The sequence below is a fragment of the Haliotis cracherodii genome, unplaced genomic scaffold (genome assembly GCF_022045235.1).
Source record: "Haliotis cracherodii isolate W230 unplaced genomic scaffold, xgHalCrac1.p SCAF_6, whole genome shotgun sequence".
NCBI classification, from domain to species: Eukaryota; Metazoa; Mollusca; class Gastropoda; order Lepetellida; family Haliotidae; genus Haliotis; species Haliotis cracherodii.
Window position 1 is genome coordinate 2,516,557 of NW_027266319.1, and position 22,136 is coordinate 2,538,692.

The following is a 22,136-nucleotide window of genomic DNA, read 5'->3' on the forward strand; positions in this document are numbered from 1 at the left end:
ACTAGTTACACTGTTGTCTCTACAAGCTGACTTACCTGTGGTACCTGCTACTCGTTACACTGTTGTCTCTACAAGCTGACTTACCTGTGGTACCTGCTACTCGTTACACTGTTGTCTCTACAAGCTGACTTACCTGTGGTACCTGCCACTAGTTACACTGTTGTCTCTACAAGCTGACTTACCTGTGGTACCTGCTACTCGTTACACTGTTGTCTCTACAAGCTGACTTACCTGTGATACCTGCTACTCGTTACACTGTTGTCTCTACAAGCTGACTTACCTGTGGTACCTGCTACTCGTTACACTGTTGTCTCTACAAGCTGACTTACCTGTGGTACCTGTGGTACCTGCCACTAGTTACACTGTTGTCTCTACAAGCTGACTTACCTGTGGTACCTGCCACTAGTTACACTGTTGTCTCTACAAGCTGACATACCTGTGGTACCTGCCACTCGTTACACTGTCTCTACAAGCTGACATACCTGTGGTACCTGCTACTCGTTACACTGTTGTCTCTACAAGCTGACTTACCTGTGGTACCTGCCACTCGTTACACTGTTGTCTCTACAAGCTGACTTACCTGTGGTACCTGCTACTCGTTACACTGTTGTCTCTACAAGCTGACATACCTGTGATACCTGCTACTTGTTACACTGTTGTCTCTACAAGCTGACTTACCTGTGGTACCTGCTACTCGTTACACTGTTGTCTCTACAAGCTGACTTACCTGTGGTACCTGCTACTCGTTACACTGTTGTCTCTACAAGCTGACTTACCTGTGGTACCTGCCACTAGTTACACTGTTGTCTCTACAAGCTGACTTACCTGTGGTACCTGCTACTCGTTACACTGTTGTCTCTACAAGCTGACTTACCTGTGATACCTGCTACTCGTTACACTGTTGTCTCTACAAGCTGACTTACCTGTGGTACCTGCTACTCGTTACACTGTTGTCTCTACAAGCTGACTTACCTGTGGTACCTGTGGTACCTGCCACTAGTTACACTGTTGTCTCTACAAGCTGACTTACCTGTGGTACCTGCCACTAGTTACACTGTTGTCTCTACAAGCTGACATACCTGTGGTACCTGCCACTCGTTACACTGTCTCTACAAGCTGACATACCTGTGGTACCTGCCACTAGTTACACTGTTGTCTCTACAAGCTGACTTACCTGTGGTACCTGCCACTCGTTACACTGTTGTCTCTACAAGCTGACTTACCTGTGGTACCTGCTACTCGTTACACTGTTGTCTCTACAAGCTGACATACCTGTGATACCTGCTACTTGTTACACTGTTGTCTCTACAAGCTGACTTACCTGTGATACCTGCTACTAGTTACACTGTTGTCTCTACAAGCTGACTTACCTGTGATACCTGCCACTAGTTACACTGTTGTCTCTACAAGCTGACATACCTGTGATACCTGCCACTCGTTACACTGTTATCTCTACAAGCTGACTTACCTGTGATACCTGCCACTAGTTACACTGTTGTCTCTACAAGCTGACTTACCTGTGATACCTGCCACTCGTTACACTGTTATCTCTACAAGCTGACTTACCTGTGATACCTGCCACTAGTTACACTGTTGTCTCTACAAGCTGACATACCTGTGATACCTGCCACTAGTTACACTGTTGTCTCTACAAGCTGACTTACCTGTGGTACCTGCTACTCGTTACACTGTTGTCTCTACAAGCTGACTTACCTGTGGTACCTGCTACTCGTTACACTGTTGTCTCTACAAGCTGACTTACCTGTGGTACCTGCTACTCGTTACACTGTTGTCTCTACAAGCTGACTTACCTGTGGTACCTGCTACTCGTTACACTGTTGTCTCTACAAACTGACTTACCTGTGGTACCTGCCACTCGTTACACTGTTGTCTCTACAAGCTGACTTACCTGTGGTACCTGCCACTAGTTACACTGTTGTCTCTACAAGCTGACTTACCTGTGATACCTGCCACTCGTTACACTGTTGTCTCTACAAGCTGACTTACCTGTGGTACCTGCTACTCGTTACACTGTTGTCTCTACAAGCTGACTTACCTGTGGTACCTGCCACTCGTTACACTGTTGTCTCTACAAGCTGACTTACCTGTGGTACCTGCCACTCGTTACACTGTTGTCTCTACAAGCTGACATACCTGTGGTACCTGCCACTAGTTACACTGTTGTCTCTACAAGCTGACTTACCTGTGGTACCTGCCACTAGTTACACTGTTGTCTCTACAAGCTGACTTACCTGTGATACCTGCCACTCGTTACACTGTTGTCTCTACAAGCTGACTTACCTGTGGTACCTGCCACTAGTTACACTGTTATCTCTACAAGCTGACTTACCTGTGGTACCTGCTACTCGTTACACTGTTGTCTCTACAAGCTGACTTACCTGTGGTACCTGCTACTCGTTACACTGTTGTCTCTACAAGCTGACTTACCTGTGGTACCTGCTACTCGTTACACTGTTGTCTCTACAAGCTGACTTACCTGTGGTACCTGCTACTCGTTACACTGTTGTCTCTACAAGCTGACTTACCTGTGGTACCTGCCACTAGTTACACTGTTGTCTCTACAAGCTGACTTACCTGTGGTACCTGCCACTAGTTACACTGTTGTCTCTACAAGCTGACTTACCTGTGATACCTGCCACTCGTTACACTGTTGTCTCTACAAGCTGACTTACCTGTGGTACCTGCCACTCGTTACACTGTTGTCTCTACAAGCTGACTTACCTGTGGTACCTGCCACTAGTTACACTGTTGTCTCTACAAGCTGACTTACCTGTGGTACCTGCCACTAGTTACACTGTTGTCTCTACAAGCTGACTTACCTGTGATACCTGCCACTCGTTACACTGTTGTCTCTACAAGCTGACTTACCTGTGGTACCTGCCACTCGTTACACTGTTGTCTCTACAAGCTGACTTACCTGTGGTACCTGCCACTAGTTACACTGTTGTCTCTACAAGCTGACTTACCTGTGGTACCTGCTACTCGTTACACTGTTGTCTCTACAAGCTGACTTACCTGTGGTACCTGCCACTCGTTACACTGTTGTCTCTACAAGCTGACTTACCTGTGGTACCTGCCACTAGTTACACTGTTGTCTCTACAAGCTGACTTACCTGTGGTACCTGCCACTAGTTACACTGTTGTCTCTACAAGCTGACTTACCTGTGGTACCTGCTACTCGTTACACTGTTGTCTCTACAAGCTGACTTACCTGTGGTACCTGCCACTAGTTACACTGTCTCTACAAGCTGACTTACCTGTGGTACCTGCCACTAGTTACACTGTTGTCTCTACAAGCTGACTTACCTGTGGTACCTGCCACTAGTTACACTGTTGTCTCTACAAGCTGACTTACCTGTGGTACCTGCTACTCGTTACACTGTCTCTACAAGCTGACATACCTGTGATACCTGCCACTTGTTACACTGTTGTCTCTACAAGCTGACATACCTGTGGTACCTGCCACTCGTTACACTGTCTCTACAAGCTGACATACCTGTGATACCTGCCACTTGTTACACTGTTGTCTCTACAAGCTGACATCTGTGGTACCTGCTACTCGTTACACTGTCTCTACAAGCTGACATACCTGTGATACCTGCCACTTGTTACACTGTTGTCTCTACAAGCTGACATACCTGTGATACCTGCCACTTGTTACACTGTTGTCTCTACAAGCTGACATACCTGTGGTACCTGCCACTAGTTACACTGTTGTCTCTACAAGCTGACTTACCTGTGGTACCTGCCACTCGTTACACTGTCTCTACAAGCTGACATACCTGTGATACCTGCTACTCGTTACACTGTTGTCTCTACAAGCTGACTTACCTGTGGTACCTGCCACTAGTTACACTGTTGTCTCTACAAGCTGACTTACCTGTGGTACCTGCCACTAGTTACACTGTTGTCTCTACAAGCTGACTTACCTGTGGTACCTGCTACTCGTTACACTGTTGTCTCTACAAGCTGACTTACCTGTGGTACCTGCTACTCGTTACACTGTTGTCTCTACAAGCTGACTTACCTGTGGTACCTGCCACTAGTTACACTGTTGTCTCTACAAGCTGACTTACCTGTGGTACCTGCTACTCGTTACACTGTTGTCTCTACAAGCTGACTTACCTGTGATACCTGCTACTCGTTACACTGTTGTCTCTACAAGCTGACTTACCTGTGGTACCTGCTACTCGTTACACTGTTGTCTCTACAAGCTGACTTACCTGTGGTACCTGTGGTACCTGCCACTAGTTACACTGTTGTCTCTACAAGCTGACTTACCTGTGGTACCTGCCACTAGTTACACTGTTGTCTCTACAAGCTGACATACCTGTGGTACCTGCCACTCGTTACACTGTCTCTACAAGCTGACATACCTGTGGTACCTGCTACTCGTTACACTGTTGTCTCTACAAGCTGACTTACCTGTGGTACCTGCCACTAGTTACACTGTTGTCTCTACAAGCTGACTTACCTGTGGTACCTGCCACTAGTTACACTGTTGTCTCTACAAGCTGACTTACCTGTGGTACCTGCTACTCGTTACACTGTTGTCTCTACAAGCTGACTTACCTGTGGTACCTGCCACTAGTTACACTGTTGTCTCTACAAGCTGACTTACCTGTGGTACCTGCCACTAGTTACACTGTTATCTCTACAAGCTGACTTACCTGTGGTACCTGCCACTAGTTACACTGTTGTCTCTACAAGCTGACTTACCTGTGGTACCTGCCACTAGTTACACTGTTGTCTCTACAAGCTGACTTACCTGTGGTACCTGCTACTCGTTACACTGTTGTCTCTACAAGCTGACTTACCTGTGGTACCTGCCACTAGTTACACTGTTGTCTCTACAAGCTGACATACCTGTGGTACCTGCCACTAGTTACACTGTTGTCTCTACAAGCTGACATACCTGTGGTACCTGCTACTCGTTACACTGTTATCTCTACAAGCTGACTTACCTGTGGTACCTGCTACTCGTTACACTGTTGTCTCTACAAGCTGACATACCTGTGGTACCTGCCACTAGTTACACTGTTGTCTCTACAAGCTGACTTACCTGTGGTACCTGCCACTAGTTACACTGTTGTCTCTACAAGCTGACATACCTGTGGTACCTGCCACTAGTTACACTGTTGTCTCTACAAGCTGACATACCTGTGGTACCTGCTACTCGTTACACTGTCTCTACAAGCTGACATACCTGTGGTACCTGCCACTAGTTACACTGTTGTCTCTACAAGCTGACTTACCTGTGGTACCTGCTACTCGTTACACTGTTGTCTCTACAAGCTGATTAACCTGTGGTACCTGCCACTAGTTACACTGTTGTCTCTACAAGCTGACTTACCTGTGGTACCTGCTACTCGTTACACTGTTGTCTCTACAAGCTGACTTACCTGTGGTACCTGCTTCTCGTTACACTGTTGTCTCTACAAGCTGACATACCTGTGGTACCTGCCACTAGTTACACTGTTGTCTCTACAAGCTGACTTACCTGTGGTACCTGCTACTCGTTACACTGTTGTCTCTACAAGCTGACATACCTGTGGTACCTGCTACTCGTTACACTGTTGTCTCTACAAGCTGACTTACCTGTGGTACCTGCCACTAGTTACACTGTCTCTACAAGCTGACATACCTGTGGTACCTGCTACTCGTTACACTGTTATCTCTACAAGCTGACTTACCTGTGGTACCTGCCACTCGTTACACTGTTGTCTCTACAAGCTGACTTACCTGTGGTACCTGCTACTCGTTACACTGTTATCTCTACAAGCTGACTTACCTGTGGTACCTGCCACTCGTTACACTGTTGTCTCTACAAGCTGACTTACCTGTGGTACCTGCCACTAGTTACACTGTTGTCTCTACAAGCTGACATACCTGTGATACCTGCCACTAGTTACACTGTTGTCTCTACAAGCTGACTTACCTGTGGTACCTGCGACTAGTTACACTGTTGTCTCTACAAGCTGACATACCTGTGGTACCTGCCACTAGTTACACTGTTGTCTCTACAAGCTGACTTACCTGTGGTACCTGCCACTAGTTACACTGTTGTCTCTACAAGCTGACTTACCTGTGGTACCTGCCACTAGTTACACTGTTGTCTCTACAAGCTGACTTACCTGTGGTACCTGCCACTAGTTACACTGTTGTCTCTACAAGCTGACTTACCTGTGGTACCTGCCACTCGTTACACTGTTGTCTCTACAAGCTGACATACCTGTGATACCTGCTACTAGTTACACTGTTGTCTCTACAAGCTGACTTACCTGTGGTACCTGCCACTCGTTACACTGTTGTCTCTACAAGCTGACTTACCTGTGGTACCTGCCACTCGTTACACTGTTGTCTCTACAAGCTGACATACCTGTGATACCTGCTACTAGTTACACTGTTGTCTCTACAAGCTGACTTACCTGTGGTACCTGCCACTCGTTACACTGTTGTCTCTACAAGCTGACATACCTGTGATACCTGCTACTAGTTACACTGTTGTCTCTACAAGCTGACTTACCTGTGGTACCTGCTACTCGTTACACTGTTATCTCTACAAGCTGACTTACCTGTGGTACCTGCCACTAGTTACACTGTTGTCTCTACAAGCTGACTTACCTGTGGTACCTGCTACTCGTTACACTGTTATCTCTACAAGCTGACTTACCTGTGGTACCTGCTACTCGTTACACTGTTGTCTCTACAAGCTGACTTACCTGTGGTACCTGCTACTCGTTACACTGTTGTCTCTACAAGCTGACTTACCTGTGGTACCTGCCACTCGTCAAGGCTTGTGCACAGATCTTCCATCCATTCGGCTGCTGCTTCAGCTCCTCAAAATACTGCAGGGCCTGATGACACGAGACAGACGAATGTAAATATCACTAACCTCAGCCAGTTTGTATAAAGATGGACTCAGGGCCTACGAGTAGTGGTGTTCTGATTCATTGAAACAATCGAAGACTGATTGGAAGCAATCTATTTTGTGTATTTTATGCAAATACAGTAAACTACGTTTATACTGACTGAGGGATATAACAAATAGTTTTTTTATGTCCCGGCCATTTGCTGTATATATGCTGAAAATATGCTCATGCCGAACTTAGGTTATAATGAACTAAAATTAGCAGTCCTTTTGTGTCCGTTATAACTGTAGTATACTGTATGCACTTATCTGGAAAACAGTTAATTACTTAATAAAGGCACAAGATAAAGTCAAAGTAATTATGAAAAATACAAATTCCAATTTTACATATAGTCAACAGGTGACAAAATAGATCTGGAGGTCTACAGGAAACACTTGATGAACACCTTCAAGTTGATCCTCTTTGTACAACTGTCACCGTCTGTTGTTTCAATCACCAGGTACACATCAGTGTAGTCCGGTGTGTGTCAGCCAGTGTTAATATTGCAACAGGCGACACCAACAGAACACACAGTTCTAGTGGTAATTTGATGTTGCTTATAATCAAACAATTTCACACATCAACATACTGCAGGGTCCAATTTGACTTGAGAGTACTTATATAATTCAACAGAGTTCTGCTATCAGACAATCCAATATTATCTTCACAGACTTCATTTCTAATCATGAACACAAACAAACTGTAATAATTGCAATCTGTGACCATCGTTCAGCACAAAAATGTAAAAAGCCCCACCCATCCTATTATCAGCCAATCAGGAAACAGTAAGTTGGCGTAGCTTAATATTTTTCAAACAAACAGAACAAATAATACGCTTGGTATGTCAATCCAATGCCACAGAATCACTTGCAATTTACTTATTTACAGATAATAACATCTGTACTATACATGTTTATAAACAAAACTTTATGTGCTAATAGATTTGCATGTTCTGAATATAAGACACCAGTTAGTTTATGGCTCCGATACTGGTAGTAACACCCTGACCTCATGTATATAGATATACAGCTTTGGTTATTGGCACAGGTCCTGTAGTCCTTGCCAAACTCCCTAATAGTGAGGGTATCATAAGGGCTAGTAGAAATTTGCCATTATTTAGGTGTTTTACTATATGTTATCATTAAAAGGACTAGTGGACTAAAACTGTTACTTTCTATCACTCAAGTGTCACTGTCATGTGATACAAAAGGTCTGGAAGTCTTCAGGAAGTGCTTGATGAAAACCTTCAGTTGATCCTCTTTGTACGACTGTCACTGTCATGTGATACTATGAGTCTGGAGGTCTTCAGGAAGTGCTTGATGTACACCTTCAAGTAGATCCTCTTTGTACAACTGTCACTGTCTGTTGTTTCAATCACCAGGTACACATCAGTGTAGTCCGGTGTGTGTCAGCCAGTGTTAATATTGCAACAGGCGACACCAACAGAACACACGGTTCTAGTGGTAATTTGATGTTGCTTTCTATCAATCTGTGCATGGTGTTTGTACATCACATCAATAAACTTAGTATTAGTATTAGTATTTCTTTAGCAGAATCCTTTATAAATACTATTATAAATTAATAATCTTGTAAGTATATATGCAAGTTAAGGAGGACAAGAGGATCATTCAGTAAGTGGGGAGTTTTCTTATGATAGGAATTGCAGGATCAATTCCCCAATTGTATCTGTTTTGTCTGCAATTTCACTGTGAATCTTGTCTTCGAGTTGGGGTTGTCTACAAATTCTCCATGGCTATGAATTTGTTTGGTTACTAATTCATCTACAGCCTACACCATGTTCATTTTTTTAGGGGCTAAATTTATCATAAATCTTATCTAGATAACAGATTGATTTCAAATGAGAACTCAATCGTGAAAGGTTTACGGTAATCCTTGTAGCATTTGATTTGATCTGAGGAAGAATCCATACAGGCCTAGTACTGTGACAGTGTGGTCATTGGTGGTGACAATACTTCTACTACAGAGCTCCAGATAAGCTGCGTTTCTGCGTGAAATATGCATCAGAAATGCAGAAATACGCAGTGAAATAACATCCAAGCGTATCAAATACGCAACAAACATTACAGATACGCTACAAAAATAAAAACTTGTGCGTATCATCAAAATATTGTGAAGTAACCCTGCGTATTCGATTAGTAAATCACCACCTTATTTGAAATTATAAACGGGCATTCCGTCAACCTTGCCAGACTCCACGATGACACTTACATCATTATCATTTGCCATCACACTTTCTTGTGGAAGTATCGCAGTATTTTTTAGTCCTATAAAGCTCTCGAACCCACACAACACCAGTTAATTGCGGGGACTAGATGAATAGTATTTTTAAATATTTACCTTAAATACCCACGTGTCAAAAACTAGTGGGTAACAGAAATTTGAATACCAAGATAGAATTACTGATACCCAATGATTTTAAAATACATGGGTAAAATACCCACAACACCAAAAGCTTATCTGGAGCTCTGTACTAGGTTCAGAAGATGGCTTCTGGAATCTTAAAGGTACCTAGAAACATCTCTCAATGCCATGTTAATCATATTGTTTTAAAATTAGTGTCTTGGTATGAAATATGTTGAAATAAATACATGGCAGAAGTGCATATGGCATCCTATTGATTTCTATCTAATCCATGTCAAAATGTCTAAAGAACACAAACATCTTTTACTAATTCGTAATCTTGTGTCTACTCTCCAAGTGAAAGTGTAGATTACCAGGTCATTTTCAGAGAATTTAAAAAAATTAAAAAAACATATGTGTCATATTTTTTTCTCAACAACGAGACCCATAAGAATTGAAAACTGATTTGATGACGACGATCCCGGCAACCTGCCACGGATATCATGGGAGACACATGCACTTCTCAACGTATAGTTCTTCACATAACTTACCCTATTTTGGGCAAGACAGTTGCCTTGAGAGCCCAACCCCTGGAGGGCCAGTTCGTCCATACTTGTCTCTTCCTTAGAGTACGGGTTAAAATTGTGTAATGTTAATATTCACTAAAATAAACGTGGATATACAGACGTTGTTTACATCTTAACTTCGGCTATCTTCTGGATAACCACGCCATAAGCGTGACCCGCTTCCTAAACGATCACATATGCTGTGTTTCCTGGGTTATCTCGTCAAATGATAAAGTCTCAAGTAAACAGTGTGGGTCAGCTGTTAATGTGACGTAAGTGTTCGAAACTACCCATGCTTATTACTGCTCATTGCAATCACTGCATTGCATCGGAACTGATCCACGTTTCATCATTGGCCCATGCGTCAGCCTCCATGTTTTTGGATAGGGGTTTGTGTAAAAACCACCGAAAGACCCTACTGCGGAAATGGATTCGTCAGAAGAAATCCCCGCATTGTTATCAAGTTTTAACCCATTTGATGTGATCACCATTTGCGGTTATTTCCTGAATATTATATTTAAAAAAAGGCCTTTCCCGTTTGAAAATAACTTTAAGGTTTATAAAATATAGATTAAACAGGGAACTAAAATGATGAAATATTGAAATCAATGGTAAAATAAGGACCTGGAGGGTCTGTTTTATTGGTATTCTCCCTTTCAGTAGTGTGAATTTAGCTATGTGATAGTACCATACAGCTTGAGTGCGGTGTAAAACAACATGTTAACTTGAACACACAATGCCTTTTAGAAAGTGGTCAAGTGTAACAAATGTTATATTTGGGATAACACTTTCTTAATAAAGTACAGATTCTCGTACTTTGTTTGGATTGAGTTCCGTCTGGGATTCGAACCCACACTGCCAGAGTCAGAGTCAGGCACCTAATCGCCAGCATACTTTGTGTGTCCATGATAGTCTTATGCTGTAACACTGAGTCCCAGAAATACAGTTATTATTTACCTTATATCTTATTTACAAATATATATCTACAAGGTAAAAAATAAAATCCAAATTATTCCCCGAACAATGCTTAATTCCTGGAGCTGAAGAAATGTTGTCGATCTAGACTTGATTTGGTTACGTATTTATTTCATTCGCTAGGATCAGGGAGACAGATTATCTTATTTTACCTGGGAGTCTATGTATCTTTGTATAGTCTCCCTGCTTACACATAGCCATGTTGGTTAACTTTTGGTGAATTTCAATCGGTCACCGACTCAAAACGTTAGACCTAGCCTATGCCACTCCCCTTAGTATGTATTTGACCAAAAGATTAGTGTTTAAGTGTGTCATGGTAGAGTTAGGAGATAAACACAATGTACTTGTAATGCAGAGTTATGCTGCGCTTTGAATGTCATGTGCATTAAACATTTAAACCCAACTTTGCTCACTTGGTTCCAAATTCAATTTAGTACTGCCATGGCAAATATACAGGTAACATACATGAAACCACAGTAGTGTTTTAGCTAAATTAGACCACTGTGAACTTCTAGTGTCTGTATAATTGGAGAATTATTTTAGATCACAGTTACATTATTATTTTTGTTTTGGTCGTTTGTTTGTTTTATTGTTTGATGGTGCACTCGGCAGTTTTCCAGCTCTATGACGGACCTGTACATAACAGGATCTGGCACAGATAAACCAGTGGTTGATATTGTGAGCAACCGTTCACGCAATCGGGGTACGATGACACACTCTATCAACAAAGTCGCCGAGCCTGACCACCTGATCCATTTTGGCGCCTCTCCCGACCAGCATATATAGGTATCCCCGGTTGTTGGGGATCTGCTCTGCCCCACTATCACCATGAGTTCCTTATACGTGCGTGTGTGTATGTTGTTTATTGATAACAGAAAAGTTATGATTCGCTTTTGTGTAGATTTCAAAGATTATTGGTGGACTGCATAACGAACATTATCTGAAATAGGAACGTGATGAAAGTAGCTTGTAGCTGGTAGGATATATGAGCTGTTGGACCTGTCATTAAGAACACACATTTGAAAGAGATTTAGAAAAAAATGAGTTATCTGATTATTATTCAAACGGTTAATATACTATATGTCATTTTACTTTTTGCTAATGACCTAGTACTTCGATCTGATTCATCCGATAAACTACAGAAAGTTTTCTAAAGTTTGCACTGACAAGTATCAATACATCTCCCCAAGGCAAGGGAGTTAACTGACTGTAAATGTAAAATTTCTGTTTATAGTCAGTTAACTCCCTTGCCTCGGGAAGATGGTATCAATAATGAAAAGACTGATGGTGTTATTTTGGGTCTAGACTGTCACTGGTGCAGACTGAAGTGGGCATTGGAGGAACATGATATACAAGTGCATGACAGACAGCTATTTTGGACCTGTCTTCCACCAAAAGTCTACATTGTCTGGAATCTCTTGTACGGAAGGGTCACAGGGAGCATACCGTACTCTTTCCTCTAATCTATTACAGTCAGATTTGGCTTCAAATGTCAAGGGCAACGATTTAAGCAATTATAGAACCAGTCGTTTTATTACATCTCCCCGAGACAAGAGAGTTAACTGACTGTAAATGTAAAAATCCTGTTTATAGTCAGTTAACTCCCTTGCCTCGAGAAAATGTGTTCTTATAACTGCGAGGTGTATTATAGAGTACAGAATCAATTTTGCTGAAGCAAAATACGGTCGATCTATTTACACTTGATAAAAATACAGGTGAAATATTGCAAACATATATTAGTTGTGTTTTAGGAAACACAAAACGTGGTGTGCAGAGCTGAGCTGGGATTGTTTCCCTATCTTTACAGTCGTTCACAGAAATGTGAAATTTTACTGGCATTTTACCATGAATATTGTTTAAAAAATGCTTTCAATTAAAGTGTTAATATGCCCCAAAAACCACATGGGCGGTATTAATCTCTCTCGTCTCTTGGATAAGCTTTGGGTTAACTTCCAACTCAGTATTAAATACATCAGCTGAGAAATTAACTCAGATATTATGATATAAAGAAGATGTAAAAATTAGGTTAGATTAGAATAAAGCTATGCTTGTCGTAAGAGGCAACTCAATGGATCGGACTTTGTGACTTGCTTGATGCAAGTCATCATATCCCAACTGCGTAGATTGATGTTCCTGATGGCATTCGTTTGATTGTCTGGTCCAGACTTGATTATTTACAGATCACAGAGCCTGCGTGGCGTTAAACAACACACAAACAATGCAAATCATACAGTACCACTGTGACAAACATGCACATACATATGTGTGCCTGTCTCATCTCGGAGTGTCAGTACCTCTCGTCATACCGACTCCGTAGTCTGGTGGATAGAGCGTCTGCCCGTAGAGCGGAAGGTCGGTGGTTCGATCCCCGGCCGCTTGTTGTAACCCTGCAAGGCACTCGGCTTTATTAAAGAGAGTAAAACGAGGACTGGTCGGCTCAGAGTCATGAAACTGTGTCGATGGCATAGAATGTCAGTGGGCTAGCACTGTAAACCCGGCATAAGTCTGTACTGGTAAAAGCAAACGCACGCACGCACGCACGCACGCACGCACACAGAGAGAGGCGTCGCTATGTAAGTGCAATAAGTTTGAACGCGATTTAAACCCCATTTCACTTCACCTATATATCGGATCAGACCCGGGTTCCGTCGAGATGAGCGAACTGCTTCACCACTGTGCTACCCAAGAATCTCAAACATACATGTTGAAGCATGTCTCAGTACGGGAATATATGAACTTTGTGTGCACTGCTTTACATCACACGAAATTTCTCTTGACGGAAGTTGACCTCATGTATAGTCAAGAATGGGGCAGAAATCCCCATGGGCCATAGTCACTCCTAGAAACATTCACCCACATTTCACTCTCACAACCTTCTCGGCTCCAGCAGTATGAACTAATCCGCTTTTCAGCTGTGGCACTAAGAGAGACTTGGTCCTTTAATACTCCTGGGTTCCCTTGTAAAATTATTTGTAGTAACCTTATATATAAGACTACGTCAGGGACATGTTTTTGTTTGTTTGTTTGTTTGTTTGTTGTTTAACGCCGCACTCAGCAATATTCCAGCTATATGACGGCGGTCTGTAAAATAATCTGGACCAGATAATCCAGTGATTGATATCATGAGCATCGATCCACGCAATTGGGATCGATGACATGTGTCAACCAAGTTAACCTATTTAAACGTATTTTTACATCTTAGGTTGTTAACTTATTTTCTTGAAATTTCAACTTAGTATCTTGAAATTTCAACTTCTGTATCTTGAAATTTCAACTTAATATCTTGAAATTTCAACCTCTGTATCTTGAAATTTCAAGAGAGTATCGGGAAAAAAATAAAAAACCAAATGGTCCTAAAACGCTTCCGTAGAAATGTAAATGTTGCGTCATAATAAGTTATTTGTGAGAAGTCAGGCAATGCTGACAACTTGTTTGTTGTTAACAGTTAAAGTTCGTCAGAAAATGTTTATCTGCTGCTTATCACAACATATCATGCACATTATACCTCTCATCACTTGCTTATAGTCACTCCCGCTTTACAGCTCACCGAAACTTCGCTATATCCAAAAGAAGCAGAAATTCTTATTCACAAAGTTGTACATTTTCTTATTTACTCGCCAACTTCTAAAATGCCAATCATACAGTAAGTTGTTGTTCGACAGAGCAAGTGTGTATTCTACGTTTGTCGATTGTTTAGATCGTGCATACACTTGGTCTAATAGAGTGAAGAATGTTTTTTAGGAACAACCAATTAAGAAATGTAAATCTGGATTTTGATAGGTGTGATAAATATGTTTGTTTCTGTTTGGCTTGCATTCCAAAATGTACCTATATGGAATCTGCTAATGACTAGGGCGGTGGGGTAGCCTAGTGGTTAAAGCGTTCGCTTGTCACTCCGAAGACCGGGTTCGATTGCCCATATGGGTGCAATGTGTGAAGCCAATTTGTGGTGACCCCCTCTGTGATATTGCTGGAATATTGCTAAAAGCGGCGCAAAACCCTACTCACTCACTCACTACAATTGACTATATTGTTCTTGAACAGTCCCTTTAAAAATGTTTTGTTTTGATTTGTTTCGTTGTTCCAAGTTCACATAAAAAATGAGTCACAAAAAATCGTCATAGGAATTGAATATCACCAGAGCTCGTTCCACAAAGCGATCATAGCGCTGCGATTGTCATAACTCACATACTTTATCTGACACAAACTGTACGATGTAGAACGAGGTTTCAGTTCGTTATAAAAGCCTGGTGCACTTTTGGAAAAAACCAAGGTATATTCTCAACTACACGAGACGCACGTTATAAATGTGAAAATAATTTGAATTCATATTTCTAAACATAAAACAAAAGAAATTCAATGATAGATTTCGAACTATATGTGAAAATTACTATGGATCTCATCATTAATTCCGGTGAGTCACGTGACTAACCCTTTTCCTCGTGGTAGCAAACATGAAGGCTCGTGGTGAGGTGCGTGCCTGATTTATACCTTAAAAACAAAATAATTAAGGTCCAAATAAATATTTGAATGTGGTCATAAAGGTTACTACATAGTTATGTGCATGTCTAATGTAGGCACAATGTCTTATTCCACGCGTATTTGGTAATATGGAACCTGATTTTGGTATCGGAGAGCAGTGTGTGGGGAAAAATAATGGCGGACGGTACACACGTGCTGGCGTCTACCGTAGTCCTACAGGAAAAATGTTTATGTTCCCAAGATGTTTCACCACTGATTATGATAGAGGCAATGGATATGAACTCTCGTGGCAATAAGATGGGTAGCTGGTGATTGAATTGTTAAATAGTTTTTTCCTCCTGTGTAACCTGTCTAATGCAAATTGAATTGGCAGGGTTGATGCTTGGTTAAAGGTGTTATTAAAGTAGTTATCTTATCCATGTAAACTTCAAGGATAATGCTCAGCCACCAAGTTTAGGTATTCAGTTCAAAGGAAACTATTTGGATTCATAAATAAATAGTAAATTGCAATAATTGAGTGTCAAGTATATTTCCATTAAGTTAGGTTACCTATTAGCACTAACTCGAATTCCAAGTGGACAGGTTCCATATGGAATCAATATTTCAGTGCAAAAGCAACTGCAACCAGTCGCCTTCCCTAACTTAAACATATTGTTTTGGAAGTGAATCTTGGGTGCGACAGATCATGTCGGCAGTATGATCATGTTTATTAGGTAGGCCATCATTTTGCCTGTCTGCGACTTGGCCATTAATCTTAAGTCTTATAAATAACGTTTTGTTTGGTCTTATAAGCTCAGCTATTAAATGTTCATATTATAACACTAAATTGTAAAAAAGTTATGCTCAGAGCAAAGTCGGACCAGTTGATATCCAAAGATTTAGTTACCACCTGTTTTGCATTTATTTGTACCATGCATACTGTCCATTAAAGGAGTGTATATTGATGAAAAGTCTATGGATTCAAAGGAACTCAAAACAACAATTGAGGATATCAAATATCGCTTCAAGGATGTGGATGTGGATAACTATTGTACTCATTTTTGTCCATGTTGTGAGATCAGGGTTTACTATGATTAGCCTGCCTTATTATGTACACTGTCCCAAAATATATGGGATTTTAAGTTGCAGTGGAATTTCTTCAGATGTTTGCAATATTTTGTTTTTTTGTCATCTGCAGTAAAATGTTTAAGACTATTGCCATCGTTCATTTATAAAAATCAAGAATCTGGAAGTGTTTGATGAACTTAACATGTTCCTACTATAAACTAATAGCACTAACTCGAATTCCAAGTGGACAGGTTCCGTGTGGAATTAATATTTCAGTGCAAAAGCAACTGCAACCAGTCGCCTTCCCTAACTTAAACCTATTGTTTTGGAAGTGAATCTTGGGTGCTACATAAATCATTAAAATGCAGTAGTGTTAGGGAAACTTTTCTAGTAAGTTGTGAAAATTAAATTTTGTGAGGCACGAAGAAAGAAAACTTACAATAAGTGTTACAGACACTATGAATTAAGCATGTTAAGTCACAGTTAAGCAATTTATTTTGTAATAGTGACTTGTTTTTTACTAAGCTACAACTATGGAGAAAACTTTCACAAGTTGCAGAATTAAATGTAGGATAATTTATGGGTTTCACCAAGGTGGCTGATTTTGCATCACTTCACAGCTTCACCATGTTCAGGCTTACCTCCTGCATTAACCACAATATGGCTGCATTATGGCCCATGTGATGTTTAACTCACTCCTCCCTCATCATCCTAAAAGTCTGTGGTATAAGAGAAATGCTGTTAAAAGTGGCATTAAGCAAAACTGACTATTTCCTCATTTCTTTTTGACAGCTCAGAGAATTCAAGGTGATGGGGAGGGGAATCCCCAACCCCAAGAACCGGTCCCCTGCAATCTACAAGATGAGGATATTTGCTCCCGATGCAGCTACAGCCAAGTCCCGGTTCTGGTACTTTGTCAGTTTCCTCAAGTCTCTGAAGAAGGCTAATGGAGAAATCATCCTCTGTTCCGAGGTATGTCTTTAGTCTGTTGAATGGGTGGTGGGGCAGCCTAGTGGTTAAATCATTGCTCTTTATGCCAGAGCACTGGTTGGGATTTCCCACATACCCTTTGTCGGGTTCTCCCTTGCTGAGTTATTGCTAGAATTATGATAAAAGTACCATATTTTCTTGAGTGTAGTGCACATTTTACCCCCACAAATAACACAACTGTGTAGAGGGGGTGCACATTATACGTGAAACAATCATGATAATGAGTTTTGATGTCTTCCCAGTTGTTCCATAGGTAAAATGTGGAAGGGGGTGTGCATTATACTCAAGAAAATATGGTATTGTTGAACCTGTTACCATGTCCTGAACCCCCAATTATCTTTTGCTTTAGCTGTTTTGTTTTCCTTGTTTTACTTTGGAATTATCACTTGTAGTCGCATGACATACAGCTGTAATAAATTTACGGACTTCTCAGTTTAATTTGCTTTGTATCTGAAACTAGTACAGTGGTATGAAATGTTTTTATTTCTTGAATAATGATTCTGTTGTGTACATCAGTGGTTAACTACAGCTTAAGAAGATTGACAAAATATGTTATTTTCACCAGTCCCACACTGGAGGTCAAGTTGAGTGGCCGTGGGGTGAAATTTTTTCTGACAAGACAGGAACTGTGAGGTGCCTCGATTCTTTCACTCTAAACATGCACTGTTGTTGTATGGATGGGGAGATCAGGCCAGATAGATAGCACTTGGTCCCTCAGCCTCTTCACATCTGGAGAGGTAGAACAAGTAGAGCTGCTCACATTTGTAGCATTCCGCTACTGGGGTATACACGTATATAGCATTAAAATTATGATCAGTCCTTGAGGCCGAGATAAAAACTGTTATAGTCCTCTAGTCCTTATAACAACAACATAGCAAAACCCTTTAAATCGGCAAATTTCCACAAGTGCTTATGATACCATTACTATTTGGCAGTTCAGGATACTAGAAATAGTTTAAAATTTGTAACTGGCCATTCTTGCACGAGGGTATGTTTGTGAAAACTCTTCCACTGGCGCTGTCTTACCCAAAGACCAGGCGAATATCGTCTAAAACATAATCGTTTGTAATTGGAAATTTGTATATTATGGAGAAAAAATCCCAAGTTGAATTCAGAACTGCACAGGATAAATCGATGCAGACCAACTTTCTGCAGCTGAATTTGCAATGCTGTGGCTACTTGATGTCAGTTGTACATTAGAAGACTAGATGGCAGTGTTGTATCTGTTTCCCGTTGCCATGGTTCCTCGTATTGACCCCCAAGAGGAACCACTGGTGAAAAAGGTCTGTTCTGCGGCCGAACTTGAGGTCACATAGCGACTGAGTTACCCAGGAGAACTCCGAAAATTTTAGAACTCTTCTCACCCCTAAGGCGTCTTTCCTGAGACTAAACCATGGCTTCCATAGGCATTATTTCACAGAATGGCCACCAGTTGTCATTCTACTGAGATGATCAGGATATACCTTTCTTTGAGTTAACCATTCAAACAACCTCACACACCCCTCCCCCATATATTTTCTCATAAAAATCACATGATTCACCACCAGTGTCCCAATTGAAAAAAATTAAACAAACACTGAAAAGGGGTGAAATTTTGACTAGCCGAACAGGCCATTTACTTAACATTACAGCAAGCCTCACATAATTTTAACCAGCCACAGGCCAGTGGGCCAGCAGTTAAATCGACCCTTGTGTCTTGATGATTCAGTTATTTAAAGGCTGCCTTGGGAGATGGCAGGAACATGGTTTGCTGTGTTGTTAAGCATTATTCCCACACTCACTATTCATGTTGACCCTTGCTGTTCATCAGGTGTTTGAGAAGAAGCCCACCAGCATCAAGAACTTTGGCATCTGGCTGCGATACACATCCCGTAGTGGCACCCATAACATGTACAGGGAGTACCGGGATCTCACAGCAGCAAAGGCTGTCACCCAGTGTTGTGAGTACTTGCTCATTTGGCACACTATCAACATGAGCTATATAGTCAAAACTAGGGATGTCATCGTGTATCACCATGGTAGTGTATGGTTGGGATTTATCTTAGATTACAAACTAAGTACCTTTGGAAGACAAATTTGGGAAAAAGTGTTATTGTGTTCAAAATTGGGATTTTTTTAGTTGATATTTTAACATTGCATTCTGTACATAATGTAAAGTTAAGCCTCTTCTTCCATTTTGGTCCTGTTATCAGAGAAATAGAAGTCAACTCATTACTTATAACTATAATTACATTTACATGATAACGGCCCAATGAAGATCCGGGGTAGAATTGGTCTTCAGCAACCCATGATGTCGTAAGAGGTGACTAACGGTATTGGGTGTCAGGCTCGCTGACTTGGTGGATGCATGTCATCATATCCCAATTGTGTGGATTGATGCTCATGTTTTCAATCACTGGATTGTCTGGTCCAGACCCCATTATTTATAGACCGCCATCATATAGCGGGAATATTGAGTTAAACAACAAGCAAGCGTAGCGTTACATGAAAATGGAACTTTAATTCACCATTGTTCTAAATAAAGCATAAGTGTGAATGTATCCTTGTCATGGAATGTTAAGAATTAGATAATTAGGGGGTCCCTAGATTCAAACACTGCAGCAGCAGACCTGAGGGCCCCAGAAATACCCTTTTAACCACTATTCAGGGAGACTATTTCTACTGTACATGGCAAAGAGGGTGCAGCATCCTGTCAACGTGACACTTTGTTTTTCAGACTGTGACATGGGTGCCCGCCACAGAGCAAGGGCATCGTCCATTCAGATCATCCGTGTGGAGATCATCCCCGCTAACAAGTGCAGGAGGGCGAACATCCAGCAGTTCCATGTACGTGTTACCATGGTGACAGTCGTCAAAGACCATATGTTGCATATACATGCGCACAATTTAGTCCAGACTTGATTCTTTACAGACAGCCGTTGTATAGCTGGAATATTGCTGAGTGCGGCATTAAACAATACAATATTTAGTCCTTGTTGGGATTCTGGTTAGAATAGTTCCCCAGCAACCTATGCTTGTCATAGGAGACGACAAAATGGATTTGGTAGTTAGGCTCCGTGACTTGGTTCATGCATGTCATTGTAACCGACTGCATGGATCGCTACTCGCAATAGCAATCACTGGATTGTCTGGGCCATCTTTCGATTATTTCCCGGCAACCAGTTACACCTGGAATATTGCTGAGTGTGGTCTTGAGCAACAAACAAAACTGTAGAAAAGGCGATTTGCTGAAACTGGATTCCCAATTAAGTTTGTCTGGGAATGACCTCCAGATTATATATGGAAGCATTATTCACAACCTGGCAACATTTCTAGATGACAACTCTGATCGGATTACTCAGAAAGGGAATACTACCAGCCTTTTTAACTTCCAGATTATAAGTAACCTAGAATATGTAATGAGATGTTGATAACTGATTATTTCTGTTTTCAGAACAGTCAGATCTGTTTCCCCCTGCCCCACCGTGTGGACAGGAAGCTGCACGCCCCCCGATTCACCACACGCAGACCCACCACCTCCTTCAACTAGGTGGCCCATATTGTGTACAGCGTCAAATAAATAACAAGGGGAAATACCTCAGCTGTTGTCATCTTTGCAAATAATTATCAGGAATATGTGGACGATACATTGTGAATGTGTGTGGGAAGTACACTTTGTATCAGTAATTTGTGTTCATGACTTGAGCATTTACCAGGGGTGATGGCCCGCGAAGATCTGGGGTAGAATAGGTCTTCAGCATCCCATGCTTCTTGTAAAAGGCGACTAACGGGATCGGGTGCTCAGGCTTGCTGACTTCGTTGATGCATGTCATTGATCAATGCTCATGATGTCAATCACTGGATTGTCTGGTCCAGACCGCCATCGTATAGCTGGAATATTGCTGAGTGCAGCGTTAAAACAATCAACCAGGGTTGATATGCAGATTTGAGGTTTGCGAAACAAAGTATGCTCTCTGATTAGCTTGAGTCACTGTCAGTTCTCACCCAAACTTGAGGGTATGTGTATGAACCTTGTCTATTTAGCACCATTCCCATGCTTGTGGTTTTCACCAACTAAATTTGTGAAACCAAATTAGGGATCACATGCGATGTATAATACCTGCTAGGAATTACTCCTGGTTGAGCAAAAGCAACACTGACGTGGAAAAGGAATACACAAAGCTTGCAAGCATGTTGTCACCCTTGCATGATGTAATTTCCAGTCGATGTGACGGTAGTACTAAAATGGTCAGCAGTAGGCAGGATTAGGTCAGGGAAGTCACTCTTACTGTCAGGAAGTTGCGTCATTGTTCAGTGAATGGACCGATTCCTTGATTTTACAGCATTTGAGACCTGTTCATTGGTGTATAAATAGCACATGACATGGCTGTGTGATGCTGTCATCCTGCCACGATTGGTCCACCTTGCAGGATTAAAACATTTGGACTGGTCGCCAGTTTGAATTTCAACAGGACAGCTGCCTCTGTGGGCTAGTGGTGGAGCGTCCGCCTGAAGAGGAAGGTCCTGGGTTCGATCCCTGGCCGTGTCTCCTAACCTCCAACAGGACAGTGCCTGCTCACACATGGAACAACCAGTTACTGTCTTGGCCAGATAAGCCTTGAGCTCAAATATCATCTTGGTATGAGTGGTCATAGTGCTATGACTCTATAGCAATCATTATTGACATTCTTGAAGTCATGACCATAGTTCCTGCGATCCCATGTTTTTCCCCCCAGATCTTATGGCAAGATCTATGACCTTTGGCTTTCTTACATGGAGCTTGCCGTGCAACGCTCCTCCAGAT

The 22,136-nt window shown here is 41.6% G+C and overlaps 2 protein-coding genes across 2 annotated transcripts in view; one reads left to right on the plus strand and one right to left on the minus strand.

Annotated features, from left to right (window-relative positions):
- LOC139444895 (exportin-T-like) overlaps window positions 1-10,235 on the minus strand; it is a 40,283-nt gene extending 30,048 nt beyond the window's left edge. The window contains exons 1-2 of the mRNA XM_071225900.1: window positions 9,845-10,235; window positions 6,793-6,878 (exon numbers count right to left, since the gene is read on the minus strand). Coding sequence (XP_071082001.1) covers window positions 6,793-6,878; window positions 9,845-9,904 — 146 coding nt within the window. The 5' untranslated portion in view covers window positions 9,905-10,235. The remainder of the gene's footprint in view (window positions 1-6,792; window positions 6,879-9,844) is intronic.
- A 5,034-nt stretch (window positions 10,236-15,269) lies between these two features.
- Window positions 15,270-20,928, plus strand: LOC139444879 (large ribosomal subunit protein eL20-like). Its single transcript, XM_071225879.1, has 5 exons — window positions 15,270-15,306; window positions 17,156-17,335; window positions 19,164-19,293; window positions 20,070-20,179; window positions 20,787-20,928. Exons 1-5 carry the CDS (start codon window positions 15,289-15,291, stop codon window positions 20,880-20,882), a joined length of 534 nt encoding a protein of 177 aa, XP_071081980.1. The 5' UTR covers window positions 15,270-15,288; the 3' UTR covers window positions 20,883-20,928.
- The last annotated feature ends 1,208 nt before the right edge of the window (window positions 20,929-22,136 follow it).